General features: G+C 56.5%; 1 protein-coding gene across 1 annotated transcript in view; it reads right to left on the bottom strand.

Annotated features, from left to right (window-relative positions):
• LOC124506880 (cadherin-23-like) overlaps window positions 1–16,741 on the bottom strand; it is a 286,170-nt gene that overhangs the window by 28,465 nt on the left and 240,964 nt on the right. The window contains exons 17-21 of the mRNA XM_047072896.1: window positions 15,642–15,769; window positions 10,939–11,011; window positions 8,850–8,966; window positions 5,661–5,773; window positions 4,994–5,101 (exon numbers count right to left, since the gene is read on the bottom strand). Coding sequence (XP_046928852.1) covers window positions 4,994–5,101; window positions 5,661–5,773; window positions 8,850–8,966; window positions 10,939–11,011; window positions 15,642–15,769 — 539 coding nt within the window. The remainder of the gene's footprint in view (window positions 1–4,993; window positions 5,102–5,660; window positions 5,774–8,849; window positions 8,967–10,938; window positions 11,012–15,641; window positions 15,770–16,741) is intronic.

The following is a 16,741-nucleotide window of genomic DNA, read 5'->3' as shown; positions in this document are numbered from 1 at the left end:
CCCTCAGCCCACCCCTGCCCTTGCTGCAGAGCTCACTGTGGTACCAGAGGTGGACAAGATCAATGGGGTGGGGGGATGGGGACCGCAGTCCCCAGGGCTGCATCAGGACGGTGTCATTCCTAACTCCAAGACACTCGGCGATGACAGCCTAGCCTCGTCAGCTCCTTCACCTTACTTGATGTGGGGCCTTTTGTGCTTTGGCGGCAGAATCTGTCCCTCCTCTGGCTTAATCCCCAGCCGGAGGCGTCTCTGGGGCCACCAGACCAGAACAGACAGATGGGCTGCCCTGGCCACAGGCCCCCATCTTGCCCCTGGGCCCAGGAGTGGCCAGGGAGAGAGGCCAGTGCTGGCGCTGAACCCTGAGCCCTGCGGACCTTCCTTCTGTTTCAGAGAAGCACACTGGATCCCCTCCTGGCCTGGCTGCACCCGGGGGCAGGGATCGGGGGAGGGCCCCGGCCTCCCGGGCCTGAGGGGCCCTCGCTGTGCTATGGGGCACGTGACCTCAGTTTCCCCAGCCTCGATAAAGGGGACCCAATCACCCCTGTGTTGACAACAGGAGGCGAGGCAGGGCTCTCGGGCACTCCGGGTGTGGCTTCAGCCAGGCAAAATCATCCCACTGACGGACAGAGGGGACCAGCAAGCCTCGCATTTCTACAGCGCTTCTTTCTAGAGGAGGAGGGGGAGGTTTTTATCACCGTTTTTCTGGATGGGGAAACTGAGGCACAGAGCAGTTCAATGATGTGCTCCGGGCTAGCAGCTAGTTGCTGAATATGTAGAGATCAATTTTATCTGGGATGGGGATGGGGGCTTCTCGTCTTCTCTCTCTGACCGGAGAGCCAGAGGTGGGCCCAGACTTCTGGCCTAGAGGGCCACTCCCTGGTCTTCGGGCGGGGTTGGGGACACAGGGGAGGGCTGCTGGCTGTCACCCCTCGCACAGGCTCCCTCCTGGTCACTGTGTAAAGTCTCACCACTTTCCCTCTTCATTTCCCATTTCACACTGTCATTTTTCTCCCGGCCTGACGGGGAATAATTCTCTCCCTCTCCCCTCTCTTATTTTGCTGGAGGGCTTTGAAAGGCTCTAAATCAATGCCCATCAGCCAGGTCCTTGAAGGAGCCTGCAGGAGCTAGGAGGGAGGCTGGGCCCAAATCTCACTCGCAAACCGAGAGGGGCCATGCGCGGGCTCGCCCTGACGCAGGTGCATGCCCTGGGAGCGCACAGGTACGCCAGGATACAGGCACATGCTTGTCCACACGCAGCTCTGGGAAGTCACTGGCCTTTGGGAGAGTTCTGGGCCACACACCCTCATCTCCCTCTGACAAGGAAGACCCAACCTGACCTGGGAGAACTGGGGGGCCAGGTGAAGCGGGGAACAAAGTCGGACAAGACCCTCAACAACTAGCATTTGACCATTTGTGAATTCTTTTGAATTAAAAAAAATTTTTTTTTAATGTTTATTTTACTTTTGAGAGAGAGAGAAAGACAGACAGACAGTGCAAACAGGGGAGGGGCAGAGGGAGAGGGAGACACAGAATCCAAAGCAGGCTCCAGGCTCTGAGCTATCAGCACAGAGCCTGATGCGGGGCTTGAACCCACGAACTGTGAGATCATGACCTGAGCCGAAGTCGGACACTTAACCGACTGAGCCACCCAGGCGCCCTAGTTTTTGAATTCCTACAATGTACCTGGCACCGTGCGAGGCACTGGGGTTCAACAGCGAACGAGACAGGTATGAACCCAGAGGAGGAGGCATGGTGACGACAGCTATCATTTCTCTGTTACTCACCCCGTGGCTCATTAAATACAAACCACAACTCTATTCGTGGGGGCTCTCACTGTCCCATTTTCTGGATAAGACCATTGGAGCACAGAAAGGTAAGGTGATTTGCCTAAGGTCACACAGCTGATAAGGGATGTGGCTGGGATTAGACCGTAGACATTTTGGGAGCAAAGGCTGCTCTCTCAATCCCTATAGTGTCTCTGAATAAGCAAGCAACCTAATAAATAAATGAACACAGACGTGGGATCAGCTCTGGAAGAAACAACGTAGAAAGCTACCTTAGGCAGGGTGATCAGGGAGGGCCTCTCTGAGGAAGTGGCATTTTAAGCTGTGGAGGAGAATGAGGCAGCCGTGGGAAAAGCAGGGGTGAGGGGTAGAGGGAGAGGAATGCTCTGCGGGGGGAGGGGGGGGAGCAGGGGGTGGAAAGCTCTGAGGGGAGGAAGAGTTTAGCGGATTGGGGACGGGTGGGAGGACATGTGTCAGATGGGCAGCCCCTATGCAAACATGGCCTCCTCCCTGATGTCACTTCTGGGTCAGCTGTCCCCCTCCCCACCCCCAGCTCCCTTTCTCATATCTCAGCCACAGCCCCCACCTCACCCAGGGCCACTGTGTGGCCTTAGAAGGCCTCGGGGAGCACCCCCAACAGCATTACAGTGTACCCACATGTAAATGCCTAGACACCATAAGATTTAGCAGAATTTCATGACGATCCCTTTTGAAATTAGTTTGCTATGACACCTTTGACTAATGTATGGGCTTCCTGATTCCTGGTTTCCTGGAAACGATCACACATACCTGGGAATTGCAGAGAATTCTGAAAATTCTCAAGAATTACAGAAAAAAAAATCTAACTGACAATTTTGTCCTTAAGTGCAATGAAAGTTTTTCAGATGCTAAATCCCATGATTGCTGAAGTTGTCGTTATATATTTGGCTAGACGTTTGACATAATAAGTTTTAATTTTGACTTTGCCCTTTTCTCTTTCAACTTCTGAGTCACGACACTGTAGGGGCGGGGGGCATCTCAAACACTAGCAGGGGGCACTGAAACACTGGAATCCCCACCCTGCGGGAGGAACGGCCATGCCGAGCCTGTCCTGAGGGGTGGGTTCACATGTCCGACTCCCCAGAGATAAAGGTGGGGCAGGTCCGTCTGCTAAGAACTCTGGCTTTTACACAGGGCGAGATGGGAACCAGTGGTGGGTTTAAGCAGAAAAGTGACATAAACCTCCCTGAAAACAGAGGGGAATGTCATCACTTTCTGTGCTTCTAAGGTTGACGGGCACAGGGCCTGGGACATGGCAGGTGCTCACTGAAGGTGTGCCAAGGTTCCCGGGGAGTGAGAAGACCCCGGGCAGCAGGCCCCTGGCCCACTGTCCACACCTGCTCACAGTCCAAAGGCTGCAAGGAAGGCTGGAGACCCGGAAAGCGCCACTGGGGACCAGATCTGGGAAATGCCCAAGGCCAAGTGCAGTCCCAGTCCAGCAAACCTTCTCTCTGTCTGACAGGTAGACTCTTCAAACATGGCACCTCTGGCTAGTGTCCCATGCAGCCACTTTCTCCCAGGGACACCTGTCTCACTTGCCTCTCAATGCCCTCTGGGAAGATTTTCTCAGAAACATAAAGCAAAGGTAAGGGTTGATCAGGCAGGTGTTCCGAGGTAGGCTCTCTTGGGGTCCCGGGCTGGAGTGGTCTTGGGCTAGAGCCCACGTGCCCACGAGATGGCAGCAGAGTGCCCATAAGGTCTAGAGCACTTGAGAGAGCCAGGAAAGGGCCCAAGGTAGTGGTTCCCAAACCTGGCCCTGGGCTCCAAGGAGTCCTCCCACTGGGGCTTTGAAAAACTACATCCCAGATACCTGACGCAGACCCTACTGGAATGTCTGGGAGGGGGATCCACCCACCAGTTGAGAGCCATTCAGATCTTGAACACATGGAAAGGAGGACAGGAGACTCCCTTCGAGGCTGACATCCTTACCAGTCTAGACCAGTCCTACTGGCTATGGCTGATGAGGGGTGGGGGTGGGGAGGCTAAGCCTCAAAGGGGGTTGGGCAGCCTTCCTGGAGAGCTGGATATGAAACGTGCCCTTCTTCTCCCACCCCACACACACTCTCCAGTTTCTCAGGACCTGGCCCACCAGCCAGGGCTCCCTGAGCCAGCAGGGATGTAGGGCTGGACCAGGTAGTTTCCAAATCAGACAGACCTGGGTTCAAGTCCTGATACAACCTCTTACTAGCTCTGGGACCCCGGACAAACCCCTCAAACTCCAAGTCTCGGTGTCCTCCACAGTGTGATGGGAGCAATGAGTCTACCTGCCCCATCATGAGGATGAGAGAGAAATCACGAGAAGCCTTCGGGCAAAGCCTGGCATGTCGCAGACATTCAATACGTGGGGTTATCATGGGCTATCAGGTTCATGTTCGTCACAGCTGGCGGAGTGGCCATGGGGCTGGACACTGGGGATGAGCCACCTCAAATGAGGCCAAATGGGGCACACGGGTGAGGGGAAGAGACAGCCTCACAAATGTGAACTCCAGAGCAGACCAAGTGGGGTGTGCAACCCTGACTTTCCTCATCTTCCCCAGGAGGCTGGCTCCCTTCCGGACTCCTGAGGCTTTGGCCATGTCTCCCCTGCTCCCCACTCTGAGTCATATCCCTGCATGCAGCACGCCCAGGGGCCTGGGCAAACCTGGAATATTCCGGGCCAGAAAATCCCTGGGTGAACTTCAAACGCCCCACTGGGAAAGCCCTGGGGCCCGCCTGTAGGGGGAGCTGACCAGGCTTCCGCTGCAGTGACAGAAGCAGTAAGGGAAAGGTGGGGGGCAGAATCTATGCTGTAGGACTTAAGGAGGACGCCTGTACCTCCCTGGGGAGGGTGGGGCACTCCTTGTGGCCCGGACTGAGTCCCGGGGTCTCTGGCAAGTGTGGTCACTAGCTGAACCAGCCCTAGTTGCCTTGTCACTGTCCCTGGGCTGCCATCGCTCCCTTTGACAAAGCCCAAAGCCCACTGTCTCTGAGGCCCAGGTGAGGGCTTTCTGCCAAACTCTGACTACCTTCCACCATGCAAGAGAGCTTCTGGAAATCTGCTCCATGGGCTGGCTCAGAGGGAGACATGACATCCATCAGTCCCACGTGGACCGGCCCATGGGGCTCACGAGGGAATGGCAGACACCTTCAGGAGGGCAGCCTGGAGGCTCGGCTGTCCTACCACCACTTACCGTGGTCACGTCAGAATCTGGAGGGGTCATCTCCACCAGGTTGATGTAGTAGGGGGCGTCCTTCCAGGTGGGGTGGTTGTCGTTGATGTCCAGGAGGGTGATGTTCACCTGCGAAGCCACGGGGGGTGGGGGGGGAGGCACCTGGCTGAGCTGTGCAAGGGCAGTGCCCACGAGGGGGACATACTCGGGTGCCTGCGGGGCATCTCAGCATTAATTCCACTGGTTCCACCCACTTTGGGGGCTTCGGGGCAGGCCTGGGCTTTCAAGGAGGGAGCCAGGTCCCTTCAGGAGAGAGCTTAGGGGTTATCCCATCAGGAAGCAGAGGAATGAAGGAAGTGACCCCTGAAATACTTCCTGTAACCTGGGCCTTCTCTCACCCACCCCTGTCTTGGCGGAAGGTGACTGACAGGGTGGGGGGACCTAGTAGAATCCCCTGAGATTCCGTCAGTCTCAGCTACCAGCCAAGCAATTTCCCTGCTCCCCTGCCACCCACGTAAATTATTTATAGGGCTCAGAATCCTATTAGCAGGGGCCTCCCATGACTGAACGGGGTACTGGGGATTTTTCTGCCAAGTCTCTGGCCAAGAAATACTGACACCAGCCCCCTAAAGGTACACCCTAAAGATGGGCTGGGGAGCAGGGGTCACAGCAGGGGGCGGGCACTCACGGTGGCGATGCCGGTTTTCTGGTTGTGGCCCACGCCCCCGTCCACCGCTCGTACGATGAGGATGTATTCAGACTTGGTCTCACGGTCAAGCAGGGAGGTGGTGGTAATTTCGCCTGCGGGAGAGAGGGTTTGGGCGGGCCAGGGAGGGAGCAGGGAAGGAGGGAGAGAGGGGGTGAAGCCGTTTGCACAAGCTGACAGCATGTGTTTGCACGTGTGTGCATGTGCTGGGGTGTGAGGTGACGCTCGTGAAGGGACAGGGGATAGCACCTATGCCTTGGCAACCAGAAGCCAGAGGTGGCAACACCTTTCTGATCGGAAAGTCATTTTTTAATGTGGGAAAATCTGGGCTGATAATGGCCTTAGGGGATGGAGAATACGACAGGTCACAAAAGACCTCTCTTAATATTTTTGACATTATCTTAGCAGCCCTATATCTTGAGACTTGCTACCTAAATCCTATGTGCCTCAGTTTCCTTATCTGGTCAAAAGGGAAAAGTAATAGGGCTGTTGAGGGATTAATTCGGTTGACATCACAGAAGGCTTAGAACAGTGCCTGGCGCTGTTTATTACAGGACAGCACTGAAATGTATGTTTCACACATGTTCACCCTGGTGACTCATTACTGGACAAGTAACTTACGGTGTATTGAGAACAGTTATAAAAGAATTTCCTTAATTACCTTTTAACGTGATTATATTGCCTTGAGGTGTTTTTTTTTCCCCCCAGTGTATAAACGAGTTATTTCATGAAATACAAGCAATTATAATTGACCATCGGGGCACCTGGGTGGCTCAGTCGGTTAAGCATGCGACTCGATTTCGGCTCAGGCCGTGAGCTCACAGTTCGTGAGTTCGAGCCCTGCATCAGGCTCTTTGCTCTCTGCCGTCTCTCAAAAATAAATGTTACACAAATTTTTCAAAAAATGGATCATTTATCAGCCCGTTTTTGGCTTTTCTTTGTGTTCTGGTATAACTAAAACGTGGAGGTCACGCCGGGTCACGTGGCGTGCTGGTGTTTGACAACCGCCTCGCTAAAATAAAAACAAAAAGGCATTTGCTGATTTTCAAGTTGTAATGCTCCCACCAGGGCCACTGTAAGCTACTGACTGGATGGCACTGAACACAGAGTGGAGGAGATGCTTGAACTTGGCTCTCAGGAGCAGCTGTGAGGTGGGCCAGCCTCAGGGCGTCATGGTAGGCAGGCCATTTACCAGCGCACATGGGCTATGGAAAAGAGCGATGCCTTGAGGACAGTGAGGCCCACATCTCAATTCTGATTAACGGCCCTTTCTACACGTTCAGCCTTGGAAAAGTGGGCCTCAGTTTTCTCACCTGTAAAATGGGTATTAGTATGCCTTCGGATCAAAGCTGTTGTGAGGATTAAGTAACTACAGGTCAAGCTCTCCACACTCAGAAAAGGCTTATTTCCTTTCAATAGACTGTGAGAATACCCCCAAGGCAGGGACTGTCTTTTTTTTTTTTTTTTTTTAATCCCTCTTGCCTGCGCTGTGTGACCCCCGGCAAGTTACTCAACTTCTCTGTGCTTGGCTTATTCTACCATCAAATGATGGAGCTGGACCAGATGTCTCACATTTGCCTCCCTGCCACACTGGCAGATTGTCTGGCTTGTGCAGGGCTGAGAGGGGAGCTGAGCATGGGGACAGGATAGTGAAGGTGCTGAGGCCAAAAACAAAAGACTGGCAAAGGTCTGCCCACCACACCGTGCTCCTTGCTGGGGTGGTGTCGATTAATTGGCAGGGCAAGGAAGAAATTAATCTCTGAAAAGTTTTAAACGTGAACTTGTCGGTGTGATAGATGGCTACCCCTGTCTGGGAAATTAGATCCAATTAAGGCCACCTTTGTGGAGCAGGCCTGGCTAATTTGACCAAGGAGCTCTGAGGAAAACACACCTTCATAGCTGAAGGAGCTGTGTTAAGGGAGCATGACTGCCTGAGAGGGGCTGGCAGGCCAGAAACCCCTTCCCGAGGTCCCCTTCATCTAGGCGGGGCCGTTGCCTGGTTCCGGCCAATAGGATGTGGGCAGAAGTGACATATGTCGCCTCCGGGCCTGGCCCATAGACATCTCCTTCGACAGCACTCCAGGCCCTCTTCCTTTTTGCAGTGACCTTGGAGCCACAACGGGGAAGGCGCCCGGGTCCCAGAATCGCCATGCGGAAGGCTGTCCACTGGACGTGGTGCTGGACCGCCGTGTGAGTTAGAATCTCTGCTGTGTTGAGCCACTGAGATTTCAGGGTTGGCCCACTTGGCATCGGCAGTGCCCTTACAATACAGAATCGGGGACTCAGAAGCGGGCGGCCTTGCATGTCCACTAAATGGGCCGGGAACCCCAGGAGGGCAGGTCATGTCTGATTCCATCCTGCGCCCCAGCACCCAGCCTGGCACCTGGTGGAGAGCAGGTCCCCGCTGAAGCCTGAATACATGAATGAATGTCCAAGGGCCTCAAATCCCTTCCCAGCTTCTGATCTGGGGTCTATTGTTGCTTTTTCCCCCTCCCCCCCACCAGCTTCAAGGGAGAGAGATCTGGAGGGAGGCGTATGGGGAAAGGGGGGAAGAGAGGTGAGGGCTCCGTGGGCTGACCAGGGAGCCAGGGATGGGGGCCTCTGGGTGAAAAGACCAAAGACGATGATGATGAAGACGTGATTCTGTCAGCACTTACTGTATGCCAGGGACCACTCTATGAGCGCTCCCTGCAATCACTCACGTGACCCACACTACACCCCTAACGTGACCATCCTCGTCCTGCAGGGGGGAAACCAAGGCTTACACAGTGTAAAGAGGAGAAGCCAGAGTTCAGCAAATAGGTCAGCCGCTGAGGGAGGGGGACGTGGAGGCTTGAGGAAAGAGAGCCCCCAAAGGGTGGCATGTTGGCCAGCTGTTGGTAAAATGGAACACATTTTAAACCTAACAGGGCTCTTCACCATTGAAAGATACCCTGAAGTGGATACATTCACGTTCCAATTTTTTTTTGGGGGGGGGCGTGTAGGATCAGTAATCACACTCAGGTTAATATTTCAGGGATAAGACCAGGCGCTCAAAGCTGGCATGCTCCACACGAGGGCTTCCTGTGAAAGGGAGAGAGAACTTGGCCCAGGAGCAGGACCAGGGCTGGGCGTGGGGAGCCGGCCTGAGGTGAAGGTGATGGGGACCACGGGGCACGGGGGGGTGCTCACCTGAGCGGGCGTTGATCCGAAACTGGGAGGAGCCCTCCAAGGAGTAGATAATGGACTCCTGACCGTACTCCCGGGAGCGGTCCAGGTCCGTGGCATTCAGGAACAGCACCGTGGCCCCTTCCGGGAGACAAAGTGGGGAACGCTCACCCCGGGTTTGCGGCCCCAGGCCTTGGGAGGGGGACCCGGGACCTCCTGGTGACCAGCCTTCGGGAGGCAGGGAGCCTGCTGCTGGGGCACCCAGGGATGAGGTGGGGAGGCTCGACCTCCAGAGCTCCCTGGGCTGCGTGGGGACAAGGCTCCATGAAGGGGGTCCCGGAGCCTGCGGTGGCGGTGGCTTGTGCCAGAAGCTTGCGACCCACCACTGCTATCCACCTCTCTGTGGCCGCTCGCCATGGGCGATACACTCAGACTGGCCAGCTTTGGCTTTGAGTCAAAAAGAAATGAAGCCCTTGGGGCGCCTGGGTGGCGCAGTCGGTTAAGCGTCCGACTTCGGCTCAGGTCACGATCTCGCGGTCAGTGAGTTCGAGCCCCGCGTCGGGCTCTGGGCTGATGGCTCAGAGCCTGGAGCCTGTTTCCGATTCTGTGTCTCCCTCTCTCTCTGCCCCTCCCCCATTCATGCTCTGTCTCTCTCTGTCCCAAAAATAAATAAACGTTGAAAAAAAAAATTAAAAAAAAAAAAAAAAAGAAATGAAGCCCCATGTTACATGATGCCACATTTACCGTCTTCAATTTCGGTCTTGTTTCATCTCGTTCACAAGGGGAATTTATAAGGGATTTTATTTTCCCTGTAATGTCTAATGAAGGCCCTCACCTTCATTTCCATCTCCTGAAATCCGGGGTCGGGGGATCCGCCTTTCCCAGCTGTGCTCACCGGACCCTCATCGGTCGGGTTTGGGGCTCCAGCCCCCTCCTGTCCCCACTGCCACCCGACTGCCCCACCGAGGAGGTTCGGTGTATGACGCCCAGGCTGGAACCCCAGGGGACCCTCTGGCAACTGTCTGAACCTCGGCCTCTTCCTCTGTGAAATGGGTCTACCTGGAAAGAAAGCCAGCTTGCGGGGTCGTTGGTGAGGATGGGGGAGGGGAAGCAGGCCCATGCAGGGTGCAGGCCCGTGGCAGCTCTCTCTGAGCCACAGGCTGCCGTTACTATTGTGTGCATGAAACAACAGTCCCTGGGGGTCCAAGGGGCCAGGCAGAGGGCTGTGAGATAGGCAGGTCATTCTGGCCCCTTCCGGGGATTGTGAAGCCTCTAATCCGACTCTCCGTCTCACCCTGAGCAGGGGGACAGGTACACGGGCCCTGACACACCCTTTATCCAAGCACAAGCTGGAAGCGGACTAAGTGCCATGACGAAGGCCTCTCCTAAGCAGAGGTCACGGGGACAGCGGGGAGTGCCCGGGGGTAGCTTCAGCAGTGTTATTCTCCAGGAGATGCCCGACTGGGACAGGGAAGGGTGGGCTGGGCACAGCCTGGCAGCCACCCAGAAAAATCATCAGATACCAGGAAGGTACCTGGGAGACTTCCTAGAGAAGGCTCCATGGTGCCACAGAAGGTCACCCCTGCCACCTCCGGATGCTACAGCAATTCCTGATAGGGCGGTTTCCCCACTGGAACAGTCCGCCCTGGGTGTAAGGGTGAAGCCATCAGGAAGGACGGAGCGGGTGCCCCGGAACCTGAATGTGGAGCTGGTGGCCCCGGGTCTGCAAGCTGGGCCCTGCCACCAGAGACACAGCCGAGAGATGAGCGGCCCACTCTTGGTCGCACGTAGGTACGCACAGCATTCTTTCAGGCCACCCCCTTGGCCACCCTGGCCCTGGGACCTGCCTCACAGCACTGGGATTCAGTACTCTGTATACACTCACTTAATCAAGGTTGTCGGATTACTGATGGGTGACCATTCCCGCGAGGCTGCAGCTGCGGGAGAGTGGGGACCAAGTACCCAGCGGAGCGCCTGCACATAGTAGGGGCTTGTGCTCTGTAAACGGCTGTTGGCTGGCAGATGACTGGACCTCTCCAGAGGCTCCCCTCGCTTGTCATGGGGGTGTCTGTTGGCTTCGTGCCCTCACACCCTCCCCCGCCCGAGCCCATACCTGCCATGATGTTCTCCACCACGGAGACGAAGTAGGCAGGCTTGCTGAAGGTGGGCGGGTTGTCGTTCTCATCCTGGAAGGAAAACAGACAGGTTGGAGGGGACAGGAAGGCCTGCAGCGCTGGCCTGTCGGCCAAGGGGAGGCTGGGCGTGGCTGGCGCTGAGGGGCTTTGGCCTTGACGCACGACCAGAACCAAGTGGGGTGTCACGAAGGGGCCAGGTGCTCCCCTGGCTGGGCTATAGTACAGGGACGGAGGACGGGCCTTGGGGAGACGTGTGAGGGCCAGGAAGATGGAGAATGTAGGCAGCAGGAAGCAGCAGGTTCCCTGCTCTCCCATTGGTGTTTTGGTGCAGCTCCAAGCTCGCTCCTGTTCTCCTGCTCAGCTCATCGTCCTCCACGCTGGGGGTGCCCGCTTGCAACTTCCCTCCCAGCTCTGCCAGCATGACGGTGGAAGGTTCTAGAACCCTCCTGGCCCCCAGAAATGAAGGGAGCAAGGAGCACTCTGGCCCGGAGGATACAGAAGTGTGCAGTGGCAGGCAGGCAGGGTCAGGCGGCTTCCCAGAGCCCACCTCGTCCAGGTCTTGAGCAGTCCCTCATCTGGCCCAGCCTTCACCAGCAAGCAGGTCAGCGGGGCAGCGGTCAGGGCCGGTGTGGGCCGAGGGGCTGAACAGGCACAGCCTCTGCCTCCTCTTGGCTCCTCTGTCTCCCTCTTGCCCAGCCAGGGGAGACTTCCCCCCACCTTGAAGACTCTGGTCCTCACCCACGGCTTTTTGTAATCAATCAGTGAGAATTTCTGCCCATTGGCCTCTTGGAGGAAGCCCCCACTGGCCCACCTGACTCAGAGCCTTCTCCCCTTCCCCTGGGAGCCGGGGAGCAGGGACAGGGGTACTGGGGCGGTGGCCTCCGGGGGAGTCCGCAGTGTTCGCGGCACTGCCCCCCCAGGGCCTCATTCCCCAAGGAACCGGGAGCTCTTTGAGGGCAAGCTCCTTTTGCTGGAGTCCCTTCTAGCTGAGTAGCAATGAACGAGAGAAGGGGGGGAGGAGAGAGAGAGAGAGAGAGAGAGAGAGAGAGAGAGAGAGGCACCAAAGCTGCTGTCCACCCCTTGGGACTTAAGACAGTCCCATCCTGCCAGACTGTGGGTGCCCAGAAAGAAGTGGTGCTCCCCCTCTTCCCCAGCCTGTCCCCGGGCTCTGGGCTGTGCAGCAGCTCCCCCGCCTCAGAGAACCCATGGCGTGAGGACTCGCCTGACGTCCGGTGCCCCAACAGCCTGCCTGGGCATCCCTCTGGTGCAAGCGCGGGTGCCCCATATACGGATAGATCGAAGCCTTCTGCTTGGCTGCGCGAGACGGCGTCGAGAATGTCAGTGACAGAGCACGAGGCAGAAACTTATTAGCGGTGATATTTCCCCGGATCCTGGCACTGCATTCGCTATTAGTTCTAATTCAGCGGCTCCCTCTACAAAAGCTTATTGTCCCCTAATGGGAAATCTACAAACCGAGTTTGACTTCTTTATTAAAAACCAACAAGCAGTGGGTGAAAAGGAACCACCTGAATCACCTGGCCCCTCTCGCCCGCCTCCTTTTCCCTCAGGAGCCCTGTCGGCCCGATCTGCCTCTCCCCCCCCCCCAGCCTGTGCAGTGAGTGCCGCCATAAGCTACTCATCTGCACTGGGTTTTTCTCCCCCCCCCCACCCCAGTTGAGAGAAAATCCCTTTGGTGGATGGAGGCAGCAGCTTAGCCAAGTGACAGCTACTTAAAAATCACCCACATGCAAAATCAGCCCAAAGGCGGTGACCTTTTCAAGTGTGGTCCTTAGACACGAGCGACTCTGTCATCCCAAAGCCCTGCCTGAGAGAGGATGTTCACTCACAGCCAAGGTGGCACCTGTCTTTGTTGCCAGACCGCCCCCCCTGCTGCCAGGGGCCGGGGCACACGTGGAAGGAAAGCGTAGGGCCCTCACTGACCTGCGTGACAGCTTTGAGGGGATTTGAAAATGACCCCTTCTGCCGGGCTCAGGTAGCTCCAGGCCAAGTGGATTCCTGCCCCCACCCACCCCTGCACATGGAGACCCTGCTGTCTGGTCTCAGGGCGGGAGGCCGCTCTTCGATTCCCAGTGAATGTAAGGTTAGCTTCGTTCCTTGGCCGCCCTCTTCCTGCTTGCCCTGGCTCCACTGGAGAAGCTGAGGCAAAAGGAGAAAGGGGCCCTTTCTGGGTTCCTCAACCGAACCACAGGTTGGCATAGTCCCTGGGTCTCAAGATCCCATCAGGGCAGAGTTTGGAAGGCCTTGCTACTCAAAGGGTGGTCCCCTGACCCGAAGCATCAACATTGCCCAGACCTTGTTAGGCCTGCAGAGCCTCAGCCCTTCCTTGGACTCACTAAATAAGAATCTGCATTTTAAGAAGAGCTCCAGGAAATTTCCACGGACCTAGAGGAGTACGGGTCTCAATCACACGCAGAGGGCTTTCAGGCCTTGGAGTGCGGTGGGAAGAAGGTGAACTCAGGAGTCAGACAGGTCAGGATTCAAATCCTAGCTTACTAGGACCAGAAGCAAATTCAAATGCCACTTGCTAGCCCAAAAGTGAGGAAGGCGCTGGTGATCTGGGCCCCTGTTCTGTTCCCCTCCTGAGCCTCACTTGCCTCATCTGTAAAATGGGATTAAGAGAGATTGTGTAATGTGCAAGCACCTCACATATTATTGGAGCTCAAGAAGTTTTCGTTTCCATTTGGCCAATTCGGCCTGCCCATCCCCGGGCTGGTGTAAAACAACCTCACCTTACTTCTCTAGACCTCCCCTATTCCCACCCTCTGCCTCATCCGTCTTCCCGAAACTTACAGGGGGTTCTTCTCTGTCTGGCCCAGTTCTCCGGAATTCCCGTTTGTACCAGAGACAGCCTGGGCATGGATGCTGCCGATCGTACGCACGTCTGTCTTATCAGCCGTGACGACAGCCAACATTACAGGTGCTGAGTGTCACCGGCATGATCTCACTTAATCCTCATGATAAGATCGTGAGGCAGTACCACGATTATCCCTATTTTGCACATGAAGAAACTGAGGCCCAGAGAGGGTTAAGGACCCCAGGTCACACAGCTAGCGGGTGGCAGAGCCCCGTTTCAAAACCATACATCTCCACAGCTACGTTCCTCCCTCCATCCACAGCGCCCCCTTGAGGGCAGAACTGGCTTCGCAGGCACATTCGCCCATGTGCTACTGCAAACCTGCACACGTGGGGGTTGGCGGGGGAAGTCATGGCTTGCCTGGGGACTGGGCGGGGGGGGGCGGGGAGTCATTGCTTGCCTGGGCAGAGAACACGAGCCGGTTGGAAATAATGGGTGGGGTGGTCAGGGTTAGGAGCGTGATCAGGACTGGGGGGGCTTTGGGGGCAGTGTTTAATCAAGACCGGGAAACGAGGGTCAGGGTCATGTGGGTTAGAAAACCAAGATGTCACGATTGGAAGGGAGAGCCTTCTGATTCTACTCCGTACTTCAAAGGGGGGAGCTGTGCTGCAGGTTAAAGGCAAGCAGTGAGTGTTTAGGCTTCTGCGACTCTCTTCTTTTCCAGCCTTGCCCCCCTCTACCCCACCCCCTCCCCGGGGCCTCCTGCCACTCCCTGAAGCAGGGCCTCAGACTCTCTGCTCTTCCCTTTGCTGGTTCTGCCCAGCCTTACCCTCTGAGGCCACCCCTAGATCCTGCTCCCACATGCCCACCTGCAGGGCTCCCCCCAGGGCCTCAGCCCTGGCCTCATCACTGCCAGCCCATCCTATGCAGCAAGCCAGTAGGGGTCCCTGCCCAGACAAGGACCTTCGCGCTCAGGAGCTGGCCCCGGAGCCTCTGTCTTGGGTCGAGAGGACAAGGCTTTGTAAAGCCAGGTGTGGGGCAGTGCCAGAAGCTACCGGCGAGCGGGCTGGGACAGGAAGGTCATCTAGCACGCCTGCTCTGGGAGGGATTTTCCCGAGCGCACGTCAGATCGCAGCGTATCTCCTCACCTGACAATCTGATCTAATCCTCCTGGAGCCGGTGATGCACTAACTCTGCCATCAACACGCCTCCACCCTGTGCTGCTGGGAGCAGCCTCTATGAGATGGGGAGGGGGGTGTAATTGTGCAGATGCCGTGAGGAGGTCTCCGGCGGGGAAAGGCCCCCTGGGGCCCCTGCACCCCTGGGATCACTGGGGGAGCGGCACGGGGCGAAGGAACCAGAGTGGAGATAGATTCAGTGACTAATAATTTCAGACCCGGAGAGCACTCACGTGTGCTCAGCACTCATGTCAGACAAGCTGTGGTTTGGTTTCGGAGAGACAGAAGAGAGAAGATGACCTTCCAGTAATTTCCTCGGACCTCACAAAGTATGGCTGTACATGAGGGAGTCCCGCGACACTTCCTCCCGCTTGAGCCCTGGCTCCTGTTCCCCGTCAGCGGGTGACCCGAGGCCCCTGATGGAGTTGGAGCGGGACCGTCAGGCTCATCTCGCACCCCAGGGCCTGGGCCTCCCTGCCTGAGCTCGGAGGCAGCTTGGGTGCTGCAGCATGACAGGTTTGCTGGGGGCAGCCATTGGGGCAGTCTGCTGGGCGACTCCCAGAGCTGTGGGGACAGCCGAGGATGTGGGGACACGGTCTGACACCACTGGGCTCAGGCAGGGCCCCCAACACTCTGGGAAGCACTCACCACCCCTCGCCCTGCACGACGGGCACCCCTGGGTACTTACAAACACCTCGACGGTGACAGGGACAGTGCTGTTCAGAGGGGGGTTGCCAGCATCCTTGGCCATGACTGTCAGATAAATCAGCCCGTTGGGTATCTGTTCATAATCCAGGGGACGGCTTACACTGATCACTGAAATGACAGGAACAGGGCCCCAGGCCCTCTCTGAGCAGACTTTTTTTCTTTTTAAATTTTTAAAGTTTATTTATTCATTTTGAGAGAGACAGAGAGATCGAGCATTCGAGGGGCAGAGAGAGAGAGGGAGAGAGAGAATCCCGAGCAGGCTCTGCACTGTCAGCGTGGAGCCCGATAAGCAGACTTCAGACGCTCATCCAGCCGGAGGTCTCCTTTGGGCAGGGAGGACGTGGCTGGCTCGGGCTGGCCAGCCCTGCCTCATTTCCCCCTCCTTCCCCTGAACTCTCGGAGCCTCGTGGTCTTGACTTAGGTTTACTGACCGCCTGATACATGCGAGGCCCAGTGCTGAGCACACTTGGTGTGAACTGTTTGGGTGGTAATGTAAGCACCGCTTTACAGATGAGGAAACCAAGCTCAGGGAGGTTTAGTAACTCGCCCAATGTCACACAGCTAGCGACGATGACAGAGGCATAGGCTCTGAATCCAGAGCCCAGGCTCTTTCCCGGTGGGTGCCATTGGCTGCTTATCTGTCTGTCTCACCTACTTATCTGGCACTCTCCATTAGTCTGGGAGCTGCTCAAGAGGACAAGGTCATGCCTCAGTCTGTCTAGTTCAGTCTCTTACCACTTCTCCCTCCAAAGAAGCACCCACTTACTGCCCAGCCTCGGGGCTACTGGGGGTGATGCCAGCAGTGGGGTGCAGACAGCAGCTCCCTCCTCCATCTCCTATGGCCCCGCCTGTTCCCTCCCATGGACTTTCTCCTCTCTTCTTCCCTCCCTCATCTCCTCCCTTTACCCCGTGGGCTCTCTGTGCCCGTCCAGTGGCCTGCTCTGGGCACTGCTTAGACCCTTTGAGGGGTTACACAGGGCACGGTGCTGTAGACTTTACTCTCAGCAGAACACTGCTTGAAGGTGGTAAAGACCCCCCGCCCCCCGCCCCTGCCACTCACACAAAGCCAGAAGCAGGCAG

Source organism: Lynx rufus, unplaced genomic scaffold, assembly GCF_022079265.1.
Source record: "Lynx rufus isolate CCGP_SWC_20201006 ecotype Redwood Valley unplaced genomic scaffold, mLynRuf1.p SCAF_11, whole genome shotgun sequence".
NCBI lineage: Eukaryota > Metazoa > Chordata > Mammalia > Carnivora > Felidae > Lynx > Lynx rufus.
Note: the sequence above shows the minus strand (reverse complement) of the source record. Positions and strands in the feature narration are given on the sequence as shown.